We start from the raw sequence: 23,551 nt of genomic DNA on the forward strand, positions 1-23,551 counted from the left end.
AAATTGTGTTAATTCCCCAAATTAAGATAATGATACATGTAAATGCTTCAAAGAGATTGATTTGCAATGCTTGAAAATGAAATAGTGTTCAACATAAGTTGCAATTATAACTTCAATTGGAGGAATAAAATTAGCTTACAAGTGTTGCATGTGTTTCATCGATGAATTAAAATGATACAAGAAATTTGCTTGAAAGTAAAATTTGATTCAAATAGACAATGACAATAAATTGCTCCAATATTAAAGATAACAATGTAGCATAAAATTGAAGCATGTATTCAAGTGCTCATGAAACAATTTACCAAGGTAAATGGAAATGAATCAAAGTTTGTTAAGAATATAAAATGCTTGCATGTAAATGATGAATTGCCCAAAGTAAAGTGTAAGCTTGTAGCTCCAAGCAACAATGAGAAAGAAAATGCAAAGCTCAAATGAAATTGTAACAAACTTTAACTTAATGAAATGTGATAGTGAGGTTGTGTTAATTCCCAATTAAAGCATGTATGTAAGTGAATGAAGTATGAAATCTTAAACCATGCAAATGTCAATCCACCCAAGAGAAGCCTCCCTATAAATGGGGAGATAGGATACCATGGGAGAAATCCCAAGTTCCCAGAAGCAAGTTAGATATTTTATTGATATTACAATGAGAAGAGGGCCCTTCAAAGTTCTCAACTATACTTCAAGGAGAGTTCTCACAATAATCCAAACAACAGCTACAAAATAAATTAAGTATTAATGGAAAAATCAGCGAGATAAAATGTATATGTACAATTATAATTTACAAAAGACTAAGCTAAAGAATGAGAGTAAACTCTCATCTTTCCTTAGCCATCTTCAAGCTCTTAGATAGCAAATAAAAGAAATGAAGTACAATGTTTTTTTTAAAGAGATTTAAATTTAGAATTTCTCGGCTTGTGTACAAGCTATGTGCCGAAATCCCTGCAAAACCACTTTGTAAGATAAGACTATGAAGGTTCAAAGAACAAATGAGAGCTCCTTTAAGAATGTATCAAGAGTGGGTTGGTCTCTCCAAAGACTTCCCCTCACGCTTGATTCTGTAATCCCAACAAGATTTTTCCTCTACAAAACTTCAATCAAGAATTAGTTCCATATAGATTTAGCAATAAACAATGATAAGAAATTCTAGAGATTTATTTAAAACCAGCTAGAGCATTCTATACCTAGAGCATACTTATAAATCAAATGTCAATGCAAGATAGCACTACATTAACAAATCTACAAGAGCATATGGAAGCAAATTAGATCAAAGCATGAGTAAAAGGAATTATACCAATGCTCAACAATTCATCACACTTGAAAAGGAAGAACACCTCATGAATGAAACCCCAAAGTTTTTATTGATATTTCTGAAAGTGTACAAGGCAGCAGCACTTCCGCAAGCACAATAGCTAGTAACAATCTTATTACAATGTGAGAACCCATGGCTCTATTATATAGAGAGTTGGGAGCAAATCCCAATGAATAATGACAATGACAAATGGCATTGGAGCCAATCCCAATGTAGAAGTGATTAAACAAGTGGCATGAGGTGACAATCCCAAAGAGAAATTCAAATTTGTTGAATGGAGCTCCAATGCCAAGTGTAAAAATCGAATTCTGGCAAGTGGACATCATTTTCTTCTTCCCTTATGTGCCAAATTCGAATTTTATGGTGGAAGGACAAGTGTATATGGGTGGTAACCCATGTGGGGACAATTTCCCACAAAAATCTCCACCAAATATTCTCTCAAATCCTTCCAAATGTGCATTAACTTCACAAATTCGAATTTCCAAGCAACTTTTTATTTAATGCCAGAAATTCGATTTTATTTGAGCACATGTCTTTTCCTTGATTTTAGGAATCCACATCACCTTGGGACTTCACTTTAACTCCCCTATAATTTTCCACTTCATTTCCACAACATTTAGCATGTGTGGATATTTATTCTTCTCTATTTATTTAATTTCTGGCTTAATTAATTGCCAAATTTCCCACTAAACTTAGGAAAAGTGGGTTTTGAGGGTCCAAAACACGTTCTTAACCCCTCAAAGTGTGTCATAGTAGAAAGTTAAGGGTGAGAGGTGTAAATTTGATTACTCATACCCCATACAACTTCTCTAGACTACGCTTATTACAATTTAAATACAATTTTATTTGCAATTTTTGACCTGCGGGAAATCTAAAAAATGACTACCTAAACCTAACCAAATTCCACGAAATTTTTGGTGTGATCTAGTATGGTAATATACATCGATTCTAGACACTAAGATGTGTCAGGGGCTCAACCTTCAAACCGTCACCCCGGCTTTGGGGTGAAACATGAGTGAAAAAACTTAGAAAATTATCCGCCTCTGAAAAAGAAGAGATAATTAACCAAATAAAAAAAATACTCCAAGGTGTACTCGTTTGTTGATCGAGTCCCAACATCCTAGGCCTGTTACAGACTCAAAACTCATCATTACTAGTATCACTTATTATAATTCCCCGTAGGGTGTGGAATCTGAGTACAAGAAAGATGATGAGAAGATAGAAGTAGAGTTAAAAAACTCCGTTGACTGATGATATCTGATGGTACAAGTGTTCTCTGGATCATCCTTGGGCATGGAGTCTTCATATAATCATCAAGTGCCACTCCAATGGTCAACAGGGCTCAAAGGATTATGATAGAATCTATCAAGGACCCTCTCATTCCTTATGTTTCCAAACTTGAAACATCTAAAGAAATCTATGATAAATTGGTGGAGCTATTCTCAGTCAATACAACTAGAGAAGTGATATCGTTGCGTAATGAATTATATAAAATGAAGATATCTAAGGAAGAAGGAATAGCTCCCTACTTCATGAAGGTCTCTGAGATGAGAGACCAGCTACAGGAACTAGGAGAAGTTATGTCAGACAAAGAGATGACTATTGTAGTGCTCAATGCATTACCCGAGGAATGGGGCAACTTCACATCCAGTATATATGCCAAGAAGGAAGCTACCCCGTTGAATGAACTTTGGTCTCTATGAAAAATTGAAGAGACTAGACTCAAAGCCAAAGATGATGTGGGATCAAAGGAGCAAGCATTTGCTGCTATGGCCAAGAGAAAAGGAAAATTTGGCAAGTTTGGTCCACAGAGAAAGGGTAAAAGAGATATGTCAAAAGTCCAATGCTTTGGCTACCAAGAATATGGACACTATAAAAGGGATTGTCCTAAGTTCAAGAAGGACAACAATAAAAGGAAATGAGAAGAAGCCCACATTACCCAAGAAGTGAAAGAAGAAGAGAAGAAGCAGAAGAAGGAAACCCCTCTGGATCTCTACTATGACTAAGATCAACTTCTTCACCTAAGTTCTCTTTAAAGTTTTGGGTATCATAGGAATATGTAGGAGTAGGATAGAATGCATGATTTATAAGAATGGCACCTTCAGGAATATAGGAGCATTGTGTAGAGATAGCTCAGATAAAGACATTCAATATAGGAAGGATGTAGCCATTGAATGACCTCATCAATGCATAAAGGAATGATCATGATCAAGAAGAATCATCTTAGAAGGCCATTATCATGAGCAGAAAGAAGCGTTTGCAAGATAAGGATTATAAGGATCCTCCGATGGAATCTTCAATAGAAGGTTCATGATTTTCAAAAAAGGCAAATGTCTTGATGGGAATTCCACTTACGGGGATTCAAGAAGGATGATATGTAGCAAGGAAGATACAGCAAAGCAAAGGAGATTGAGGTAATCTCAATCTAGGAAGCTATCAAAGGAAACAGAGATGATCAAGGAAAGAACTAAGATGAGATATGTATGCATCTATGTTTTCAGTGAATTCATGTCATCATTGTGTTAATGAGCATGGGAATTGCATTGGTAGCATGGTCAAGAAAAAGGATAGATCTCTTTCATTAAAAATATGCGTGAAAGACATGGTTCACACTCTGATAAAGGTCAACATGAGAAATGTCCTCGTATGAAGTATGAGGTGACTAACAAGAGAACCTATAAAGAAGCACATAAGATAAAGAGACCATGGGGCAGATTTGTTAAGACATCTCCTGGAAGAAGGCACAAGAATTCTGACAAAGGAAGAAAAAGATCAAAGGACCCTTGACATCTGGAAAGGACTTGGAGATGTGAACATGCAGGATGCGTAGGATTCAAGCCAACAAGATGTCATGATGAAGAACCATCTCGAAAGGTATTTTTTGACTTAATGTTATATTTTGATTTTTTTCCTTATCTGGATGGGGTCATGCAGGGCTACTAGAACAAGAGTTGTAAGTGCAAGTACAACTAGCATTCATGTGGAGGATGGAAATTCTTGAAAGAAGCATGATGAGAAAAAAGTATCCATATGAAGAAGGTTCCAAATATGTATCAAGTAAGCCACTTTCCATGAAGAGTAGAATGACATGACGAACCAAAAGGAAAGTGATGGATGGCTAATGCCCTACAAGGAAGAAGCTCGACTGAATCTCATTACATCAAGGAGAGAAATTGATCAAGAAGCTAAAGGACCCACAAAAGGAAGTTGTTGATGAATAGAAGAGTCCCTAATTGAAAGACAGCTCTAACAAGTCCCTGGTTAGAGGGAGCTTGGGTACATTCCTTCACAGGAATGGGCATATATTCCCTAGTTGAGAGGGAGAGATAGACACAACATTCTTGTCTTCACTTGGGAAGAAAGAATGGAGGATTTGGTAATCATCTGGCATCGGATGCTCTTTGAGGATGTGTAAGGCATCCAAGATAAGAGTAGGCAAGAGGACCGATATTCTTTCAGAGTTGAGAAACCAAGATAAGAAAAGACCTAGAAGGTCATACTCAATGAACACCCGGGTGGGTATGCACCTTGAGAGACAATCATGAAGGTGTCTATAGTCATTGGTCTCACCAACATTGTGCTCTAATCTAATGAGAGATAGAGCTGTCAGTGAAGGCCTTGTTGTGGAAACAATGTTGGTTACTATGATGCTATAATAGATGGATTGTCAATCTGATTTCTCTTATGTGAATTCTTCAGATTGAAAATGTCCAAACACCTTGTAATGATTTATGAATACTTCCCTAGTTAAGAAGGAGTGTTGAAGAAAGTGTAACTAGGTTCAGTCTTCATAAATGTAATTTTGATTTTTGTACTTGTAAAAGAAAAGAATTATTATTTTTGTCATTATCAAGAATGGGTTTCTTGCCCATTTCATTGGTCAAGCACATGTTTAAGTGCTTCTAGGAAAGTCAAAGAGTCAATGTAATTGTTAAATACCAATGTGGGCATGTTACACTATGTCAATATATCAAAGAAATATGCCAAAGGTGATCCTCCAAAGCAAAGACAAGTCTCCTCTTCATGTCGGCTCAAAATGAATTTTTATGCACTTAAGGACAAGTCGGCCTCACTAGCTCAAGTCGGCTCAAATAGGAGGGACAAACTCCTATATATAGGGCAACTCGACCTCACCAAATGACCATCAAGTAATCTCTAAAATCAGCAAAGAAGAGAGTCAAAAAGAGGTGCAAAAAGGAGTAGAAAGGTGCCTCTAGGCCAGTGAAGAAGAAAGAAAAAAGGAAACCGAGTTTAGGAGGACTATTTTGGGGCTAATTTCAGTCACACGTGCGAAGGAAAAGAGGGTAATTCTGTTGTCATAATTGCAGTGACATAAGAGAATTTGATTGGGTGAAAAATAGGCTTCAAACTGGCTAAATGAATTCATGAATAATATTAGCAAGGACCTACACTTCCTTTTTAAATGCATTGCCTTTACTGGCCAAGTGGAACTCACTGGAGCCATGTGGGCCCTGTGGCGCACTTTTCACTGCAAGAAACCCAAATGTTGCCTCTTGTCTCTAGAGTCATGCACCCCATACTCTTTCCGTGAAGTGGGCTCCACAACCAACATTCTTTATTATTAATAATATTTAATTACAACATAATTACAAATCCAGGCTCTAAGGCTTCACAGCCTTTATAGGAATATCCATCCGGGCATGCTAGCCCCACAATCTATTTTAATAAGGCTACATGGGCACACAGTTCTCATAACATAAACTTTGGCCCAACAACCTAATATCAAAAGTACATATGTTTACATTGTCAAAACAAGTGGGGGTATTAAAAGAGCTATAAAATATTCAATCTATTGTGAAAATGTCATAGAAACCCTAATTCTACAACATTGCAAAAATGGAAGAAGATACTTACAATAAAAATAGCACAATTCACCATAAGCATCATTTCATCAATCCAAGAGAAAATCCTCCAAACAATTTTATCCTCCCCAAGACATTTCACTACTCTTTAGTGATCCATTACACGAGAACTAATGAGCATGTTTGACAATGATCCTCCTATATCTACTTCCCTCTATATATAGGAGGGAAACCAAGTCGATTTAAGGCAAAATTTGACTAAATGCTCTAAAAATAATATTTGAAGTGTTTACAAGCTAAGTAGATCACAGGCCAACCTAAAAGATAACTTTCTCAACAATAAAACACAACAACTAGCCTCTTTTTAACCCACATGTGAGTAAAAAGGCCTCCAAGGGTGATGTCATCCTCAAAAAGTGAAGATCTCCATCAAAAAGATGCAAATGATGGGTTACATGAGTGCTCCTCAATCAAAGCCATATCTTCATCACAGAAGGCTAGGGCATCACATCATCATTAAGAAGAGTATATTATCCCTTACAGAGGGATCTCCAATCATCATCATTATCAAACTGGTCCAAGAATAGGGTAATGTCCATCAAGAAGGTGCAAGGCCAACCTAGGGGTGCCTTATGCTCTCTAGGGTACATGATCTCTCTTAGCAATGTCTTGGCTTCATTGGTTACCATTTTATACTTTGGAGGGAAAGGGGAAGGTCACCATCAATGCTAGATCCATCCCAAGGTCAACAATCATATGAAAGTGGTCAACGTCCTAGCTATGGTGCCTTGAAGGGTCATCAAGTGAGGCTAAATGTCCTCTCTGATGTCCCACAGAAGTCTTAATCAATCTTTCAAGGGATAATGGTTGTACCTGGTAGAAAACATCTGAAACATACCTTCAAAATCAAGTGAGGTCATCATCATCATAGATAAAGAAACCATAAAATTATTGTAGTGGACCATCTTTAATGCAAAAGGCACAAGAGTACTTCACACAAGCATCACTTTCAAATGTCTTTCTAGCTTAGGGTTTGTAAACAAGTTACTGTGCTTAGATATGGGAGGGCTATCTAAAGGCCCTATTAGGTGCTTCCATCCTCAAAGAGGAACAATTCCTAGGCCGGCCCATCAATCAACAGATGCAAGTGAATAGCGGTATGGTGGGGGTTTGCTTCATGAAAGATGCCACCATCCATGTATTGGCTATGAATACCATCACTCTTGAGAGTTATAAAGTGAAGAAGGAGCAATCATGGGACCTGGATAATCCAGATCACCCCTTTCCTCTACCTAATTTTACCACCCCTCTTGTGCACCTTTTTTTAACGAATTTATTTTTCTTGCATAGCTTGGGCTACAAGCTTTACTTATGCATTAATAACCGTTTAAAAATGAGGCAATTTATCGCTCATCAGGGTTGACATATCAGAGTTCCTTTCATTTTGATTTGTCCATACATTTTCCAAGAACTAGGTGAGGGCTAATGAGGGGGGTATAGCTTAGGCTAGGCTTTAGTTCACATGCTTTAATTTATCCGAGCCAGCATTTTGCATTTTATCATATTATGGTTCATGCTTTTTCTTTTCTTTTTGCTGCATCAACCTCTTAAGGCAAAGTTTTTGAGGGCCCTGTTACCCACCAAAAAGTGGTTAACCCATAGGAGAAAAATTTTCTCCTCCTTGGATAGCCAGCCAGTCAGTAGCCCTATATGATCAACACATAACATGATGCTAGTATCCTCCACTTCTTGCTCTGGTCAGATTCCAGTGTTCCATCTGTCATACCTTCTTGAAGGAAGATGGGTCATCCATCGGCAGGTACTTTAACCATTTTGCAATCATGTGCTTTCACTTAATGTTATGGGCATACTAATATGGATCAAAAGGCAAACTGGTTGATTGACCGATCTTGACTGTAATCTTGTCTCCATCATACATCCTCCAGTGCTCCTCTTTAAGGCGAAAAAAAAATAAGCAATTTAGTCTCCATATAGTTAGACAAGCCTCCAGATAAAACTATAACCATCTTTCACCAACAGAGATACAATGTATTTTATATGCTTACATTGAGTTTTTTGAAGAACAAAAAGGCCCTCATCTGATTCAAGCATCCAACACTATGCTCACCTTATATCAAGATTGAAGCTCCGGAATCAATGGATTTAGAGAACATCATGATGGAAAGTGCAGAAGTGGAGACACGATTAACATTACTGATAAATGGATGATTTTAACCAACGTCCCAGACATCAGAAGTTCAGGACTAATCGAAATGATCTGACATGCTTTCAAAATGGATGAATGATATCCAGAGATAATTTTTTGTTGATGTTCCCATAAATTCTTTCAAACCATGGATTTCATAAATGTCTTCATATCATTCTGCCATACATGTATATGTACAAAAATTATCCAGTTTACCTCTGATGGCCTATTATTTTTATAGTTGTTGCAGTGCCCATTCTTGCTCCATGAGGGATATATGAGTCTTGGCCATTATGTTTTATTAGGGAATGGTAGACGAGAGCTAAAAAACTATTGCAAATGACAGCAGCAAGGTTTGAGAATGATCATTTCATTGTGTTTAGTTGTGATAAATTATAATTCATTAATAATATTACTATCATGTTTACAGTTATATCTTTTCTATATCCCCTCATGTTTAATAACCTGTCTTTCCCTGTACCGTCCCCTGAATCCCATCCCCCCAACCACCTGTCCCTGAACCATTGTGACATATAAATATTTTGACAGAACCTGCTACAGAGAATTGATCAAATTCCCATAGCAAAATATTACAAAGAACACCACTTCTAAGGAGAGATGTTAGCATATAAAAGCGTACCTTTTCTAGAAGTTGAGAATTCATGGTATTCGCTGCAATCCACATTATTCGCTGTAAAACCTGTTCTGGCTGAAGGGCCTCTTCCCAGCTGACTGCCTCTCCACTGCGCAGTCCTGCACTCAACAACCTGCTTACAAAAATTCACTTTTGATGTAGATATCGACTCAAAAATTCCTACAATAGAATGAAACAAATATTTTTCCTACATGAAAGGTATTTTAAAAAAATTGAGATGTAAAAAAAATTAAAATCTAAATAAATAAATTGATTAATACAATATGTTCAAGCTCAACAACCTAGCAGTGTTGCAACATACTTCGGACTTTTTTGATCTTATGAGTTTTTCAGGTCTCTGAGTTCTCTGATTTTTCTCAAGTTTTTCAGGTCCAAGTTTATTCTTGCTAAATTTTGCCCATTTTTCCTTGATGTTGCCAATTTTGAGAGTTAATGGCCCCCACTCATATTTTGTCAATGCCAATTTTTGCACCAATGCAATTACCTCTAAACAGATAAGTGCTTCTTCGTTATCCAGTACAGCACTGAGGAACCTTTTTACAATGTTCAACTATAATGGCAAATTGCACTATAATAAACAAGCACAATCTGCCAATTGATCTTACCACTGGTTTTAGCAGTAGTAAAATCTATACATCCAAAATTATTAAAACAGGAAGCAACACAAATTTGACCATTGGCATTCATCAAATGTTTCTATCTTAGTAAAAGCTTCACCAGTTTTAACTTTGGAGGGGCAATATGATAACACAAAGCCAGCCAATCATCCATCACAGATTTCCGGATGATTGTGGACTGGGGTATCCTCTAAAGCATAAAGAAGAGCTATAAAGTACTAGACAAATATACTATGTTCCGCGAGTTTCTGGTACGCCGGTACTTCGGGTTCAGGGGAACAATTATCCGGCGCGGCTAGAAGCTTTGCCCAAATTTACAGGAAACATCAAGTTGGGAGTGGCAATAATAAAATATATTAAATTTAATATATATTAAAAATAAAAATAAAATAATTTATTTATTTCCATCAAAAACTTGCCAGTCAAATTCCATCTTGCAAAGAAATATGTAAAAGATTAAACCTTGAAATACTGCCAAAAAAATCAAAATATTAATCCATCAATGACTTGCCAATCAAATTCCTTCCCAGCAAAGAAGCATGTGGAACTCCCAAACCGGAAAAGACGTTATTACTCAATTATTATGTGATTTCATGCAATGCTATATTATATTCAACTTCGAAATTCAAGTTTGGAAATTTATAAAATGAAATTAACACACACTACTCTTTCTCTTTCTGATCATCACTGTAATTCGTTGAATCTTATCGTTAAAGCTTCAAGAGAGTAGACTTGTTTGCAATTGTTGAGATTCAAGATTTGCAACAAAAGCTGCCAAGGAATGACTCACAACTGTCTATATTTTGTTGAAACCTTTGCTACATCTCCACGTCTCTGTCATTTTACAGAGTTCATGCAGTCCAGCCCCCTGACCTAGCATGTAACACTTAGAAAATAAACAAATGGCACCTTCCCTGCTCAAAATAGGTACCCGAAACATCAAAATCTGCTCAAAATAAGTACCCGAAAGGTTAAAATTTGTTGCAATGAAGCTCCCGAAAAGCTCCAAAGTACCCATTGAAGCTCTTGTACGTTTCCTACCAGCTCCCAGGAACGGGGGATGTTAAGTTATGGTATGTTCTATGCTTATAACAATTTACTTCTTTTTTCTTATTATATTCCACCGATTAGCAATCACATGTACATAAAGTAAAGTACAGATAGAACATTAAACGATCGACAGAAAACAAGCCAAGACAAGAGACACAAGATGTGGCGGCTAGCCAGGGACAAACCCCACAATGTGTGGGGAAACCCTTTGATCAAATCTTCTTTTATCTTCAATAATTCAGCAGAGAGAAATAGTACAATAAATCTGATTCATATCAGCGGTAGCAAACCCTAGATCAGCAGCATCAGCATTAGCGGCTTCATTATCAAACTAGGGCAGACCATATCTCACAAACCGACTGTCGGATTGACTTCATTCCACCACCAAAAGTTTCGGCTTCCAGAGGAGGTTCAGATGAACCTACAGCGCAGTTCAGATGAGGAGATCTTCTATGCCACGCAAGTCAATCTTTACTTCTACAGTTGCAGCTTCAGTTTCAGCAGTTTCCGACTTCAAACTAAGGCAGTCGATATCTTGCAAACCGTTCGTCGGATTGACTTCATTCCACCACCAAAAGTTGCGGCTTTCAGAGGAGGTTCAGATGAACCTACAGCGCAGTTCCAAAGAGGAAATCTTCTAGGCCACGCAAGTCAATCTTTACTTTTGCAGTTGCAGCTTCAAATTCAACAGCTTCCGGCTTCACATGTGTGAGAGAGAGACCCATTTCAGTGCAGTAGAGAAGAGACTCATTTCTGCGTAGTAGAGAGAGAGAGAGATGTGATGAGATGAGTGAGTCCAAATGAGGAAAAGTCCTCTTATATTTATACACAACGATGGTGGGTGAATAGATGCGACTGTTGGGCTTCTGAGCCTACATGAGTTGTAGGTCGGCTTGATAATAATTCCATAATCAAAATAAATTCATATCTCCATGAATACTTATCGGAATCGGATGATCTTTATATCAATCCTACACCTCTCGACGAGAGGAATCTAATAAAAATATTATCAGCCATGAATAAGATGACCCACATGAAGTTTTGCCCTGGTTGCCAATTTTAACACTCCCTCTCAACCATGGAGAACTTCATCTACAATCTGTCTATCGGTCATTACTATTCATCCATCCAGCCTAACCCTTGCCCTGCTCTGCTCTATTCTGCCTGTTCTGCTTTGCCTTGTTCTGCCCTGCACTGATTTGTACTGTTTTGCTTTGTTCTGCTCTACTCTTGCATTGTTTTGTTCTGCTCTGCTTTTGTCCGAATTATGAAGAAGAAGAAATGATCGAGGATGTATCATACTGGCTCAAAGTCAGTCTCAGAGTATGTACCACTGGTCCCAGACCAGTCTCAACCAACCCGAAGTCAGTGTCATAGTGAGTACAACTCCACTGGTCCTAGACCAGTATCATCTTCCACTGACTCAAAGTCAGTCTCAGAGTGCGTACCACTGGTCCCAGACCAATCTCAGCGGACCCGAAGTCAGCTTCATAGTAAGTACCACTCCTACCACTGGTCCTAGACCAGTATCGCAGTCTCAGAGAGTGTACCACTGGTCCCAGACCAGTCTCAACCGACCCGAAGTCAGCGTCATAGTATGTAACACTCTCACTGGTCCCAGAGCAGTACTGCACTGACACGAAGTCAGTCTCGGAGTATGTACCACTGGTCCCAGACCAGTCTCAACCGACCCGAGTTCAGCGTCATAGTATGGTACAACTCCTACCACTGGTCCCAGACCAGTATCATTGATCCCAGATCAATGGAGGTCATCCTAGCGTAGGGAGTACGGTAGATACAACGATGCGTCCATCGGTACTACTATGGTCCCTAAGTTCATTTCCCTGCTCATTCATCAGATGAGAGGTACTTCCCATGAGTCCCAGACTGCATGGGTAGGATGCCTCGATAGGAGAACTAATCAATCCTGTCCTCACAGGAGAACACATCAATCCTGCTACAATCGCCGTGGAGAACACATCAATCCAGGCTGCCATGGAGAACACATCAATCCAAGCCTCACAGGAGAACTAATCATCCTGCTACACAGGAGAGCGAATCATCCTGTTCCACAAGAGAGCGAATCATCTTGTCCCACAAGAGAGCGAATCATCTTGTTCCAGTGTGCACCACCAGGGGAGGATGAGTCACCCTGTGGTCATATGTTGCTCCAGTAGGAACCGCAAGCCCTCAGAGCTCCCAGAGCTCAATGTATGCAACATGCAGGACCCTTGTACAAGGGTTTCTTGCCGACTCCAAGTCGTTTGGGAAAATCACAGATTAGATCTTTCCTCGGGGCTTTAACAAGGTGTATAAACCTGTACATCATCTTAATGTGATGGAGCTTCCTTGCTCATCGACTTACCATATCCCAAATGATGTCTATCTGCTGGAGCAATTGACGAATATGGGATTCCTCAGTAATCGAATCCCACCTCTGGTTGTTATAGAGAATCACAGTGGTATCCAATGTAAATCCAAACAGCTCATTGAAGAGCTTTCGCAACCAGACTGCCTCACACGAGGTTATGCTAGCAACAATATATCCTGCTTCGGCGATGCTCAAAGCCACCGACTTCTGCTTCCTGCTCATCCAGGATATCAAAGCAGATCCCAAGGTGAAACAGTACCCGGAAGTGCTCTTACGGTCCACCACACTGCCTGCCCAATCAACATCAGTATATCCAAGTAGTCTCACATCTCCGGCAGTGTATCTTAATCCATGAGAGATTGTGTCCTGAAGACATCTCAGAAGATTCCTGGCATCAATCCAATGAGGCTCAACCAAATATGAGCTCACAATGCTAACTGCAAAACATATGTTCGGACGGAGGTTCACCAAGAACATCAATGCGAATGAGTTTTTGAAACTCAGAGGCATTTCCCAAGTCTGGTCCGACATCACTACCATATAACTTCTAAGAGTTAAGATCCTCGAGGTAGTCATAGGCTTGCAGTCCATCATACTGAATCTTTCCAATATATTTACCACATATTTTCCTTGAGATAGGAAAATTTCCCTTAGCTTCTGCCACACTTCAAGTCCTTGGTCCTTCATTTCAAATTCAAAAGCCATCTCCCTCTTATATTTGTGAATGAGAGGGTTTGCACCTGTTAGAAAGAGGTCATCCACATACAACACCAGTATGAGAGGCTTGTCATCTTCAACCTTAAAGTAAAGGTTAGGATCAGCTTCGCTCCTAGTGAATCCCAGCTTCATCAAGTAGCTATCGATCCTCTCATACCATGCTCGGGGTGCTTGCTTCAGCCCATAGAGAGCCTTCTTCAACCTGCATACATGAGATTTTCAATCATAAATCTCAAATCCTTCAGGTTGCTCCACATAGACCTCTTCTTTGATAGAACCATGCAGGAACGCGGTCTTAACATCCATCTGATGTAGGTTCCATCCTTGTGAAGCCACAAGGGCTATGATCAAGCGGATGGTCGTATATCTGACAACAGGTGCAAATATCATAGTCTATACCTCCCTTCTTGGATAAACCACGAGCAACAAAATGAACCTTATACTTTTCCATACTTCCATTTGCTGCATGCTTTATCTTGTAAAGCCATTTTGAAGTAACAATTGTCTTGTCTAGGGTCTGGGAACTACTTCCCAAACATCATTCTCCATAATAGACTCATATTCTATGGTCATAGCATCCTTCCATAATTAATGCTTGATGACATCTGAGAATGATGAAGGTTCATTTTGTATGATCGTGCTCATGATGGTCAGGTATCCCTGATACCTGTTAAGTTTCTTACTTTGATGGAAGGTTCCTCAGGGTGCAGCATGTCCTTCAGCATCATCAAGTATCCCCCTAAGCCATGAAGGCCTCTTCCTAGAAGAGGAAGGCTCATGTGGATGAGGATCAATCGGATCCATGGGTTCTTCTACATCAGGCATTGATTCATCATCCTTTTCTTTCGGTTCCCTGGTGTCGACTTCTTGAGAGCTACTCAAAGTCAGCAGATTGTCCACCTTGCTGAGAGTCATATCTTTGTCAAAGGTGACATCATGACTAATCACGAGTTCCCTTTGACCGGTGGTGAACTTTTCTTCAGGAGTTTAGGAACCCAATGCTTGATGAGGGCTTCGATTTTGTACATATACGGCGGTGATTGTAGTTAGTTTCAGCCCATAGAAACTTTTGGAAGTCTTTGATCATGTAGCATGGCCCGGACAGCTTCCATCATCGTGTGGTTCTTCCTTCCCACCACACCATTCTGCTCAGGAGTATGTGGTGTAGTAGTCTCCCTCTTAATGCCAACCTCAGGTATGCCTAAGTAAACCAATTGTAATATATCGGAGGTCTTGCTTTCGCTTGAGGGGAATGGTCCCCTTTTGAGCTTTCCTTTGGCACATCCCGGACATACACCTTCTTTCTCTACTTGGAATTCGGGCATCCCTGTTACCATCTGTCTTACATCGAGTAGAGCTTTGTAATGAAGGTGGGCAAACCTTCGATGCCAAAGTTCGGACTAAAGAGTTGTGTCACAAGACATGACACCTAGCGGACTTCCATCGACCTGATATAATGAATCAACACTAAACCCAAGAGTAAAGGCATCTTTAACATTATTTTTCCATATACATACCTTGCCATTGCTGAAGGTTACCTTGTAGCCTCTGTCTTCCATTGCCAAGATGGACACTAGGTTCCTTTTGAGGTCAGGTGCATTTAATAAATCCTAGAATTTCTAGCCTTCTTGAATGCTTGTCCTCTTCCTTGATTCCCAGCTCTCCTCTTACCTTTGCTGTTGAATTTTCCATTCCTTCGATTACCATGAGAGGGATTTTGATCATCGTCACAGTGAGAGTCCTTTCTATCAGGGCATTCCCTTGCATAGTGACCTGCTTTATTGCAAATGAAACATCGTCCTTTTCTTCCACCCTTGAATCCAGCCTTTCTTTTCGATTTAGACCCAGAATTATTTCTTTTCTTAGCATGAGAAGAAAAAGCAGCAAGAGGACCTTTAGGCAAGGGCATTTCCTGCTCTTCTACCCTTGTTTCTTCTTGAATGCATCTAGCCAATAATTCCTCGAAACTAGGAATTACATTATTGTTCAGAAGAGTAGTCCTGAACACATACCATTCAGATGGTAATCCTCCGAGAGTTGTGAGTGCCATCTCTCTGTCAGTAATAGTTTCCCCAATAGATAGGAGATCGTTCTTGATCTCGGTGATTCTTAAGAAGTATGCTTGCATACTTTCATCTTTACCCTTCTTGATTTCTCTCAGCTTATTTCTAAGAAACAAAACTTGATTTGCATCATCAACTTTAAATAAACTCACCAGTCTATCGTAGATTTCCTTGGAGGTGTCTAGATCAGAGATGTAGGCCACCAAGCGCTTGTCGATAGAGTCCCGGATGATCTTTTTCGCTTTAATTTCTCCGTTCTTCCATTTGTTCCTGGCAGCAGGAGGTGCATTTGATGGAGGCTCAACAATATTGCCTCTTACGTGACCCAACACTCCTTGATCCTCTAGGGTTAGATCGATAGACATCTTCCATCCGTGATAGTCAGCTTTCTCACGGAGCTTGTCTTCGGCAGGGAAGAGTGATGAGGACCCCATAGTTCTTTTAGAATAGCCTTGCCAATCTTCTCTTCAATGATTGCTCTTGCTCTTGCTCGAGCTTTGTCTTCACCTCAGCTCTGACACCATGTTAAGTTATGGTATGTTCTATGCTTATAACAGTTTACTTCTTTTTTCTTATTATATTCCACCGATTAGCAATCACATGTACATAAAGTAAAGTACAGATAGAACATTAAACGATCAACAGAAAACAAGCCAAGACAAGAGACACAAGATGTGGCGGCTAGCCAGGGACAAACCCCACAATGTGTGGGGAAACCCTTTGATCAAATCTTCTTTTATCTTCAATAATTCAGCAGAGAGAAATAGTACAATAAATCTGATTCATATCAGCAATAGCAAGCCCTAGATCAGCAGCATCAGCATTAGCGGCTTCATTATCAAACTAGGGCAGACCATATCTCACAAATCGACCGTCGGATTGACTTCATTCCACCACCAAAAGTTTCGGCTTCCAGAGGAGGTTCAGATGAACCTACAGCGCAGTTCAGATGAGGAGATCTTCTAGGCCACGCAAGTCAATCTTTACTTATGCAGTTGCAGCTTCAGTTTCAGCAGTTTCCGGCTTCAAACTAGGGCAGTCGATATCTTGCAAACCGTTCGTCGGATTGACTTCATTCCACCACCAAAAGTTGCGGCTTTCAGAGGAGGTTTAGATGAACCTACAGCGCAGTTCCAAAGAGGAGATCTTCTAGGCCACGCAAGTCAATCTTTACTTCTGCAGTTGCAACGTCAAATTCAAAAGCTTCCGGCTTCACATGTGTGAGAGAGAGACCCATTTCAGCGCAGTAGAGAAAAGACTCATTTCTGCGTAGTAGAGAGAGAGAGAGATGTGATGAGATGAGTGAGTCCAAATGAGGAAAAGTCCTCTTATATTTATACACAACGATGGTGGGTGAATAGATGCAACTGTTGGGCTTCTGAGCCTACATGAGTTGTAGGTCGGCTTGATAATAATTCCATAATCAAAATAAATTCATATCTCCATGAATACTTATCAGAATCGGATGATCTTTATATCAATCTTACACCTCTCGACGAGAGGAATCTAATAAAAATATTATCAGCCATGAATAAGATGACCCACATGAAGTTTTGCCCTGGTTTCCATTTTAACAGGGGAGCATGGAGTACATGCTCTCCAATGCTTAGGAGCAGTACCCGTGTAACTATGCAAATATATCATAAAATCAGAGGTTTCCTTCAAAAACTCTACATTAAGGCAATTAGAATATTATAGCTTTATACTCTAAGTTGCAAGAAACAAATCCCCACGACATTTCTAAGCCCGAAACATTTCAAAACATTATTTAAGTTGGGTGGCGAGAGATTTTGAGTTGGTACCCAGTGGAGTGGGGTAGACTCATGGAGATGGTCATAGTCGGAGTGAAGCTTAGCGAGAGCTCTTAGACACTGAGGATACTAGAGGCCCAAGTTGGAATTGTGATCCAAGTGGCGCTTCCTATCTAATATCAGACATGCGAGATGGCTATGGCATCGATGAGAACGTTGCCCCAGTGACTCAGCGCATACATTCCTTAGGGGAGTTCCAATCGGCACTAGAAAAATACGCTAACCTGAACTCATACGGCTTACCCTAAATCAGCTAAATAATTACAGTATTTACATATTTTCGAGTCTTAAGCAGCGAGATTTGTCAATAATCCACAGTAGTATTTTCAGAATTTTAAACTTAATGTGAGATACTTCAGAAAACCCTTCATGCATTCATAAAAAATTTCAAATGATAAGCTCAGGATCAAGAACTGGCTGGGCTCTTTCAGAAAAAGCAATCCGGGAGTTGGCTGGTTCAGCCAAGAACTTCCCGTAACGCCCGGTAAACTCAAAACTAAGATTTCTGCACAGCTTAAGATCAACCATTAACATAAAGGGAGAAAACAATAGTGAAATCCAGATCAAATGGAGATAGCTGCCATTATATTTCAGAATCTAAACTATCATTCAAACCCCAGGGATCAGACAAGATACCTGTGCCTAAATCAATCTTCATCAAACTAAAATCAATGGCTGGAAATAAAATTATGCAAAAAAATAAATCATCTTACAGCACTTTCAGAAGAGTAACACCAGCAAGATTTTCAACCCCAAAGTTTTTCTTTATTGCACAAAAAATGACTACAAGAGAGCTTTCTTTAGTACCAAACTCTCAGATTTAATCTGATCTCAAATGACCCCTAGCACCCTATTTAAAGGAAAAATTCCCAACGGCTAATTCGAGTGATCCATGTCAAAATGATCTCGACCGTCGATGAGGATCAAAATTTCTTTTAATCTCATCCGTCGAATTTTTTAAATGCATTTTAATATATTAAACAATTAAAATTCTGCATTTATTTACTCAAAAATTTGACTTATTATTATTTTATTATTTTTTAAAATTTTTATTTTATTTTATTTTTTAATTATTTTTTAATTTTTTAATTTTATTATTATTTTGAAATGGATCCTCAAACGTAGCCTTTGGAAAAATCACCTAGGACCTAGGACTTATGAGGGGATTAAAACATTTTCTAACCCTCAAGACACTTTACATCATGAATTTTACAATTTTACATCTCAAGGGGGAAAACCCATTTGACATGGACCTTCATAGACCACCCAGTTCTGCGACACAACTATAATCTCGCAGATTAACACGCTAGGATTCCTCTAAGATTCTAATGACAAAATTCATTTCAGCTTTGGGGTTAGGCTGAAGGAAAACTCTGCCGATCATGGATCGATGAGACAAAAAACCTTCTGGAACGTAGATTATCACTAGAAAATTAGGTCCACCTAGGTAATTTATATACATGACTCAGCTCTGCTAAGATTATTTACAATTCACACATGCAGACTGGTATTACAACATAATATGATCAAGTCGACGATGACTGTCGAATGGCACGGACACGTCACTCAAGCACTATCCCTTTTGCGAAGAAAAGGGGGTGTACTGCTATGGGTAGTTGACACGTAGTGGTCAACACGCTGCAAGAGATATCATGGTCCTAATAGAAGTATACTTGGCTACTAGGGCGAAGGTTTCTTCGTAGTCTATCCCTTCCTTCTGAGCATACCCCTTAGCCACGAACCTGCCTTTGTATTTTTCCACACTGTCGTCTGCAACATATTTGACCTTGTAGATGCATCTCGAACCTACCACTGATCTGTCCTGAGGCGTAACTACCACTTCCCAGACATCATTGACCATTATAGAGTTGTATTCCTCCACCATAGCATCTACCCATACTTGATGTTGAACGACCTCCTCAAAACTAGAAGGTTCCCCAACCTGAGCTACTAAGGCCTGGTATCCGTCTAGCTGTCTTCGCTCCCTTTTATTATTCCTGGGTGCACCAATGAAGTCTTTTGCATCCCGTAGAATATGTCGGAGTTCCCGCTCGTTCTTCCACTGGTAGTAGGTACCTCTATCGACTCCTCTTCTTCCTGAGATTCCTCCTGTTCTAAAGCCTTGTCTTCAAGAGGATTTCTAGTACCAATTTCCGCTGGTAGAAGTGGTCGAACCAACTGCTTGTCTTTCGACTGCTCCTCAGAAGACATTTCTCGGGAATTTCTGAAAGCTCTATCCTCCATGAACTTTACATCCTGCCTAACTACTACCTTCCTACTCTCTAGAAAATAGACTCTACATGCCTTAGCCTTCTCGCTATATCCCACAAGATATCCTTTCTCAGCAGTTTGATCTAATTTATTTCTCTTCTCTTCGGGTATACGGCAATATGCTAAACTCTCAAATGTCCAGAAATGACTGACTTTAAGTGTCTTCCCAGTGAAGACCTTCTCTGCAGTGATTTTGCCCAATGCCCTGTCCGGAGTCCTATTCTAGACATAAACTACCATGTTGCATGCTTCTGCCCACAGGAATTTAGGCATATCCTGATCATACAACATTTCCCTAGTTGCTTCCACAATAGTCCTGTTTTTCCTTTCTGCTACTCCATTCTGCTCTGGATTGTAGGGAGTTGTCCACTGTCTTCTGAGGCCTTACTTGGTGCAAAAATCGATGAAGTCCTTGTCAACATACTCTCCACCATTGTCCGAGCGCAACGTTTTTATCTTCTTTCCTACCAGATTCTCCACTAGAGCCTTGAACTCTTTGAATCGACCAAAAACCTCATCCTTGGTTTTCAGAAAGTAGATCCAAATCTTCATGGAATGGTCATTGATGAAGGTGACGAAATACTCGGCACCACTAAGAGCTTTTGTGGACATCGGTCCGCAGATGTCTGAGTGTATCAATCCTAGCACACTCTTCGCCCTATTGTTACTTCTGGAAAACGCAGCTTTGGCATACTTGCCTAGAGCACACCCTCTACATACATCATCCCATTCAGTACTTAGTTATGGAACTCCTGACACTGTTTTCTTGAGAACTCTCAGAGCCCCATGGTGTAAGTGTCCCATCCTCCTGTGCCATAGCTCATTTAAGTCTTTGTCTCCATTACTGCCTATCAGTGCCATTGGTGATTCTAGTTGTAACCTGTACAACCGGTTACTTCTGGTTCCAATCTGAGCCTTCTTTTTCCAACTTGGGTGTTTGACATATACTTTCTCCTTAATGAAGAAAACGTCATAGCCCTTGTTTTGGAGTTGAGATACAGAAATTAAGTTCATCCCCAATCCCGGCACATGCAGCACATTGGTTGCCCAAAGTCACTCTCCTGCTTTGGTTTGAAAAACTATGGTACCTCTTCCTACTGTAGTACACTTTGCCTTATTCCCCATGGTGATCCGAAAATTCATTCTTTCTTCCTGATAATCTGAAAAACATTCTCGAATTCCTGTCATATGCCATGAAGCTCCACTGTCTATATACCAAACCTCTGAGGAGCCAGAGCTTGCAAGGCAAGCAGCTTCTTCTTCCAATCTAGAAGCTAACATCGAATATTCGTCTCTTGTGCATTCTTCTAGAAATCTACACGAGTCCCCTTGAGTGGATGCCTCTTGCCTTGCAAGCTCTTGACCCATAATCGATTTTCCTTTCCTGTTGTCGAATCTCTCCTCTGATACCATGTGAAAAATTCTAAACTGAAATTCTATCACTGCAGCAACTAATTTATTTCACCTACTTATTATTCTCAATAAGTTATTTACGAAATTCCTTCAGCAAATATTAAAATAAATTCTACTACAGTTATCACACAATTACCCAAAGAAAAATACATGCACAAGAATCAATCGCATCGACACAGTTATTTTGGACAATTGTCCTCGGAAAAACCCAATGCGGGAAAACCGGTGCAGTAAATGAGGGCTTTATTAATCTTCAGCAGCAATTTCTTTTACAAGGAATGATTTTACAGAGAAACTGAAAGAAAACACCTAAGACTTTCCCTCTGAGACCATCTGACACTTTGGAGACCCTGCTCCCACTTTTGCGTCACTCTGATTGACCCAGCGTGGCTCTGAGTGGCTCTGCTTTCCTCTGTGTCAGCCTACGTAGGCCCTGCATCTCTCCTCTGGACTGTGTCTCTCTTTTTGCACTGTCTTCCACTGCCCTTGCATCACCTCCTCCTCGGTCGCTACCTATTGTTGAAGCCCTCCTCTTCCTCCACCCTGCAACTCTCTCTGAAATCAATCTCCTCTTCCTTGAAAATCGAATTTCCTTGAGATACTGAGTATCTGTCGGTGTTTTTCCAAATGACCCTCAAGTCTTCTCTTATACTTTTCCTGTTGATGAATCAACGGCCGAGATTAATTCCCTAATCAACGACTAAAATTAAAACAGACTTGATCCTCGTCTCTTAGAAGCTTATCATCCTTATCTTTATTAATACCCATTAATATTTTTATTTTCCTAAGTTTAGACTTAAAAAGCCATTAAAAATATTAATTATTTTAATAACTCCTCATCTTGATGGAATTTCTCAAAACGGTTTCTGGGTCTTGGATATCTCATGTGCCTTAGCCTCTCCTCCAAATTTCAAGGCTAGAGCACATCTAATGCTACCAAAAATCAACATTCCCCTCCATGCAATTCGAACTAGGGAATGCATATTCTCCTAATGTTGGTGGCCCCCACTTATAACTTAACCACATCAAAATAACTTCTACTAAGTCTAGCCTCCTAATAAAATCAAATGGGCCCCATCACCTCCAAAATTGGCCCCAAAATCTAATAATTAATTATGTTCCAAACTAATTTAGGAAGGGACATTACAGCCACCAAAGAGTGCAATGGAGTGTTGAAGCCACTCCACCCCGTAACAATGATGGACCTTACCTGCTCAACAAATTCATAATCCACAAAAGGAAGAGTGGGAGCCTCTTATGTAATAATTTCCATGGTTTTCTTAACCATAGTATCCATGCCATCATGAACCTCTCCCAGGAAAGGCTTCTCTATGTCTGCATCTCGGAGAAGATCAAATGTAAGTAATGTGAACTTGAGCAAGAAATCAATCTTGCTCCACCAATCTTCATCAATCAACATCTTGCTCACTATACTTCCCTTCTCTGAATCTACCTGTCTCCACTCAACCCAAGTTGAACCCACCACCATACTCATTAATGCAGTTTTAACTTCAATAAGGCAATGCAACATGAAGTTTGAGGCATATCTTGTCTTAGAAACTTTGAGCAACTCCAATTTGGAGTAATCTCGTTATATTGCTTGAGATTGGTGGTCGTTGGTGATGAATTTTATAATCTCCCTCGCCTGCCTTGTGACCTCCTTAATCCATTTTGTTTTTGCCTCAAACTCTTCTAAGATCATATTCATATTGTGCACAAAGCAAGGAATCCAAAATATGTGATTGTATCTACTCTCAATAATTAAGCATGTAGCTTTGCAAGCAAATGCATTATTTATGATAACTTGCACACATCCTTTGGCCCGACTTGCTCAATAGCAGCAATTAAAATTTTAGCAATGAACTTACCATCTTTTACCTCACCCAAACAATCTCTTACTTCGATGAGCATCGCTCCTCTTGGTGATAATGCAATGACATTAATCAATGGCCTACACCTTGTATCAGTCCAAACCTCTGAGATAATGGATTGCCCTATGCTACCCCATGAGTTAAGAATTTATTTCAAAACATCATCAAGAAGTTGCCTCTCCTTTTTAGCAAAATTTTTCTAAGTTTTCCATAGTTTGGCCCCTTGTAACCTTGAGGGTTTTTGTTAATCGCTCTCACCAAATCCTACCAATATGGGGATCAAACCATATTAAAAGGGATACCACAAGCAAAGATAGCCCTTGCCACTCTTGAGTCAGCTTCTTCTCTCCCTCGATTATCAAGAATTTGCA

At 39.6% G+C, this 23,551-nt stretch overlaps 1 protein-coding gene across 3 annotated transcripts in view; it reads right to left on the reverse strand.

Annotated features, from left to right (window-relative positions):
- The window catches only part of LOC149167888 (ARM repeat superfamily protein), a 295,116-nt gene that overhangs the window by 196,327 nt on the left and 75,238 nt on the right, over nucleotides 1-23,551 (reverse strand). For all 3 annotated transcript variants that reach the window (XM_089433231.1, XM_089433232.1, XM_089433230.1), the window contains one exon: nucleotides 8,982-9,108. In XM_089433231.1, the coding sequence (XP_089289357.1) occupies nucleotides 8,982-9,108 (127 nt within the window). The remainder of the gene's footprint in view (nucleotides 1-8,981; nucleotides 9,109-23,551) is intronic.

Source organism: Pinus tabuliformis, chromosome 5_1 (genome assembly GCF_031772625.1).
Source record: "Pinus tabuliformis cultivar Carrire ecotype Pingquan chromosome 5_1, CPIR1, whole genome shotgun sequence".
In the NCBI taxonomy this organism is placed as follows: Eukaryota; Viridiplantae; Streptophyta; class Pinopsida; order Pinales; family Pinaceae; genus Pinus; species Pinus tabuliformis.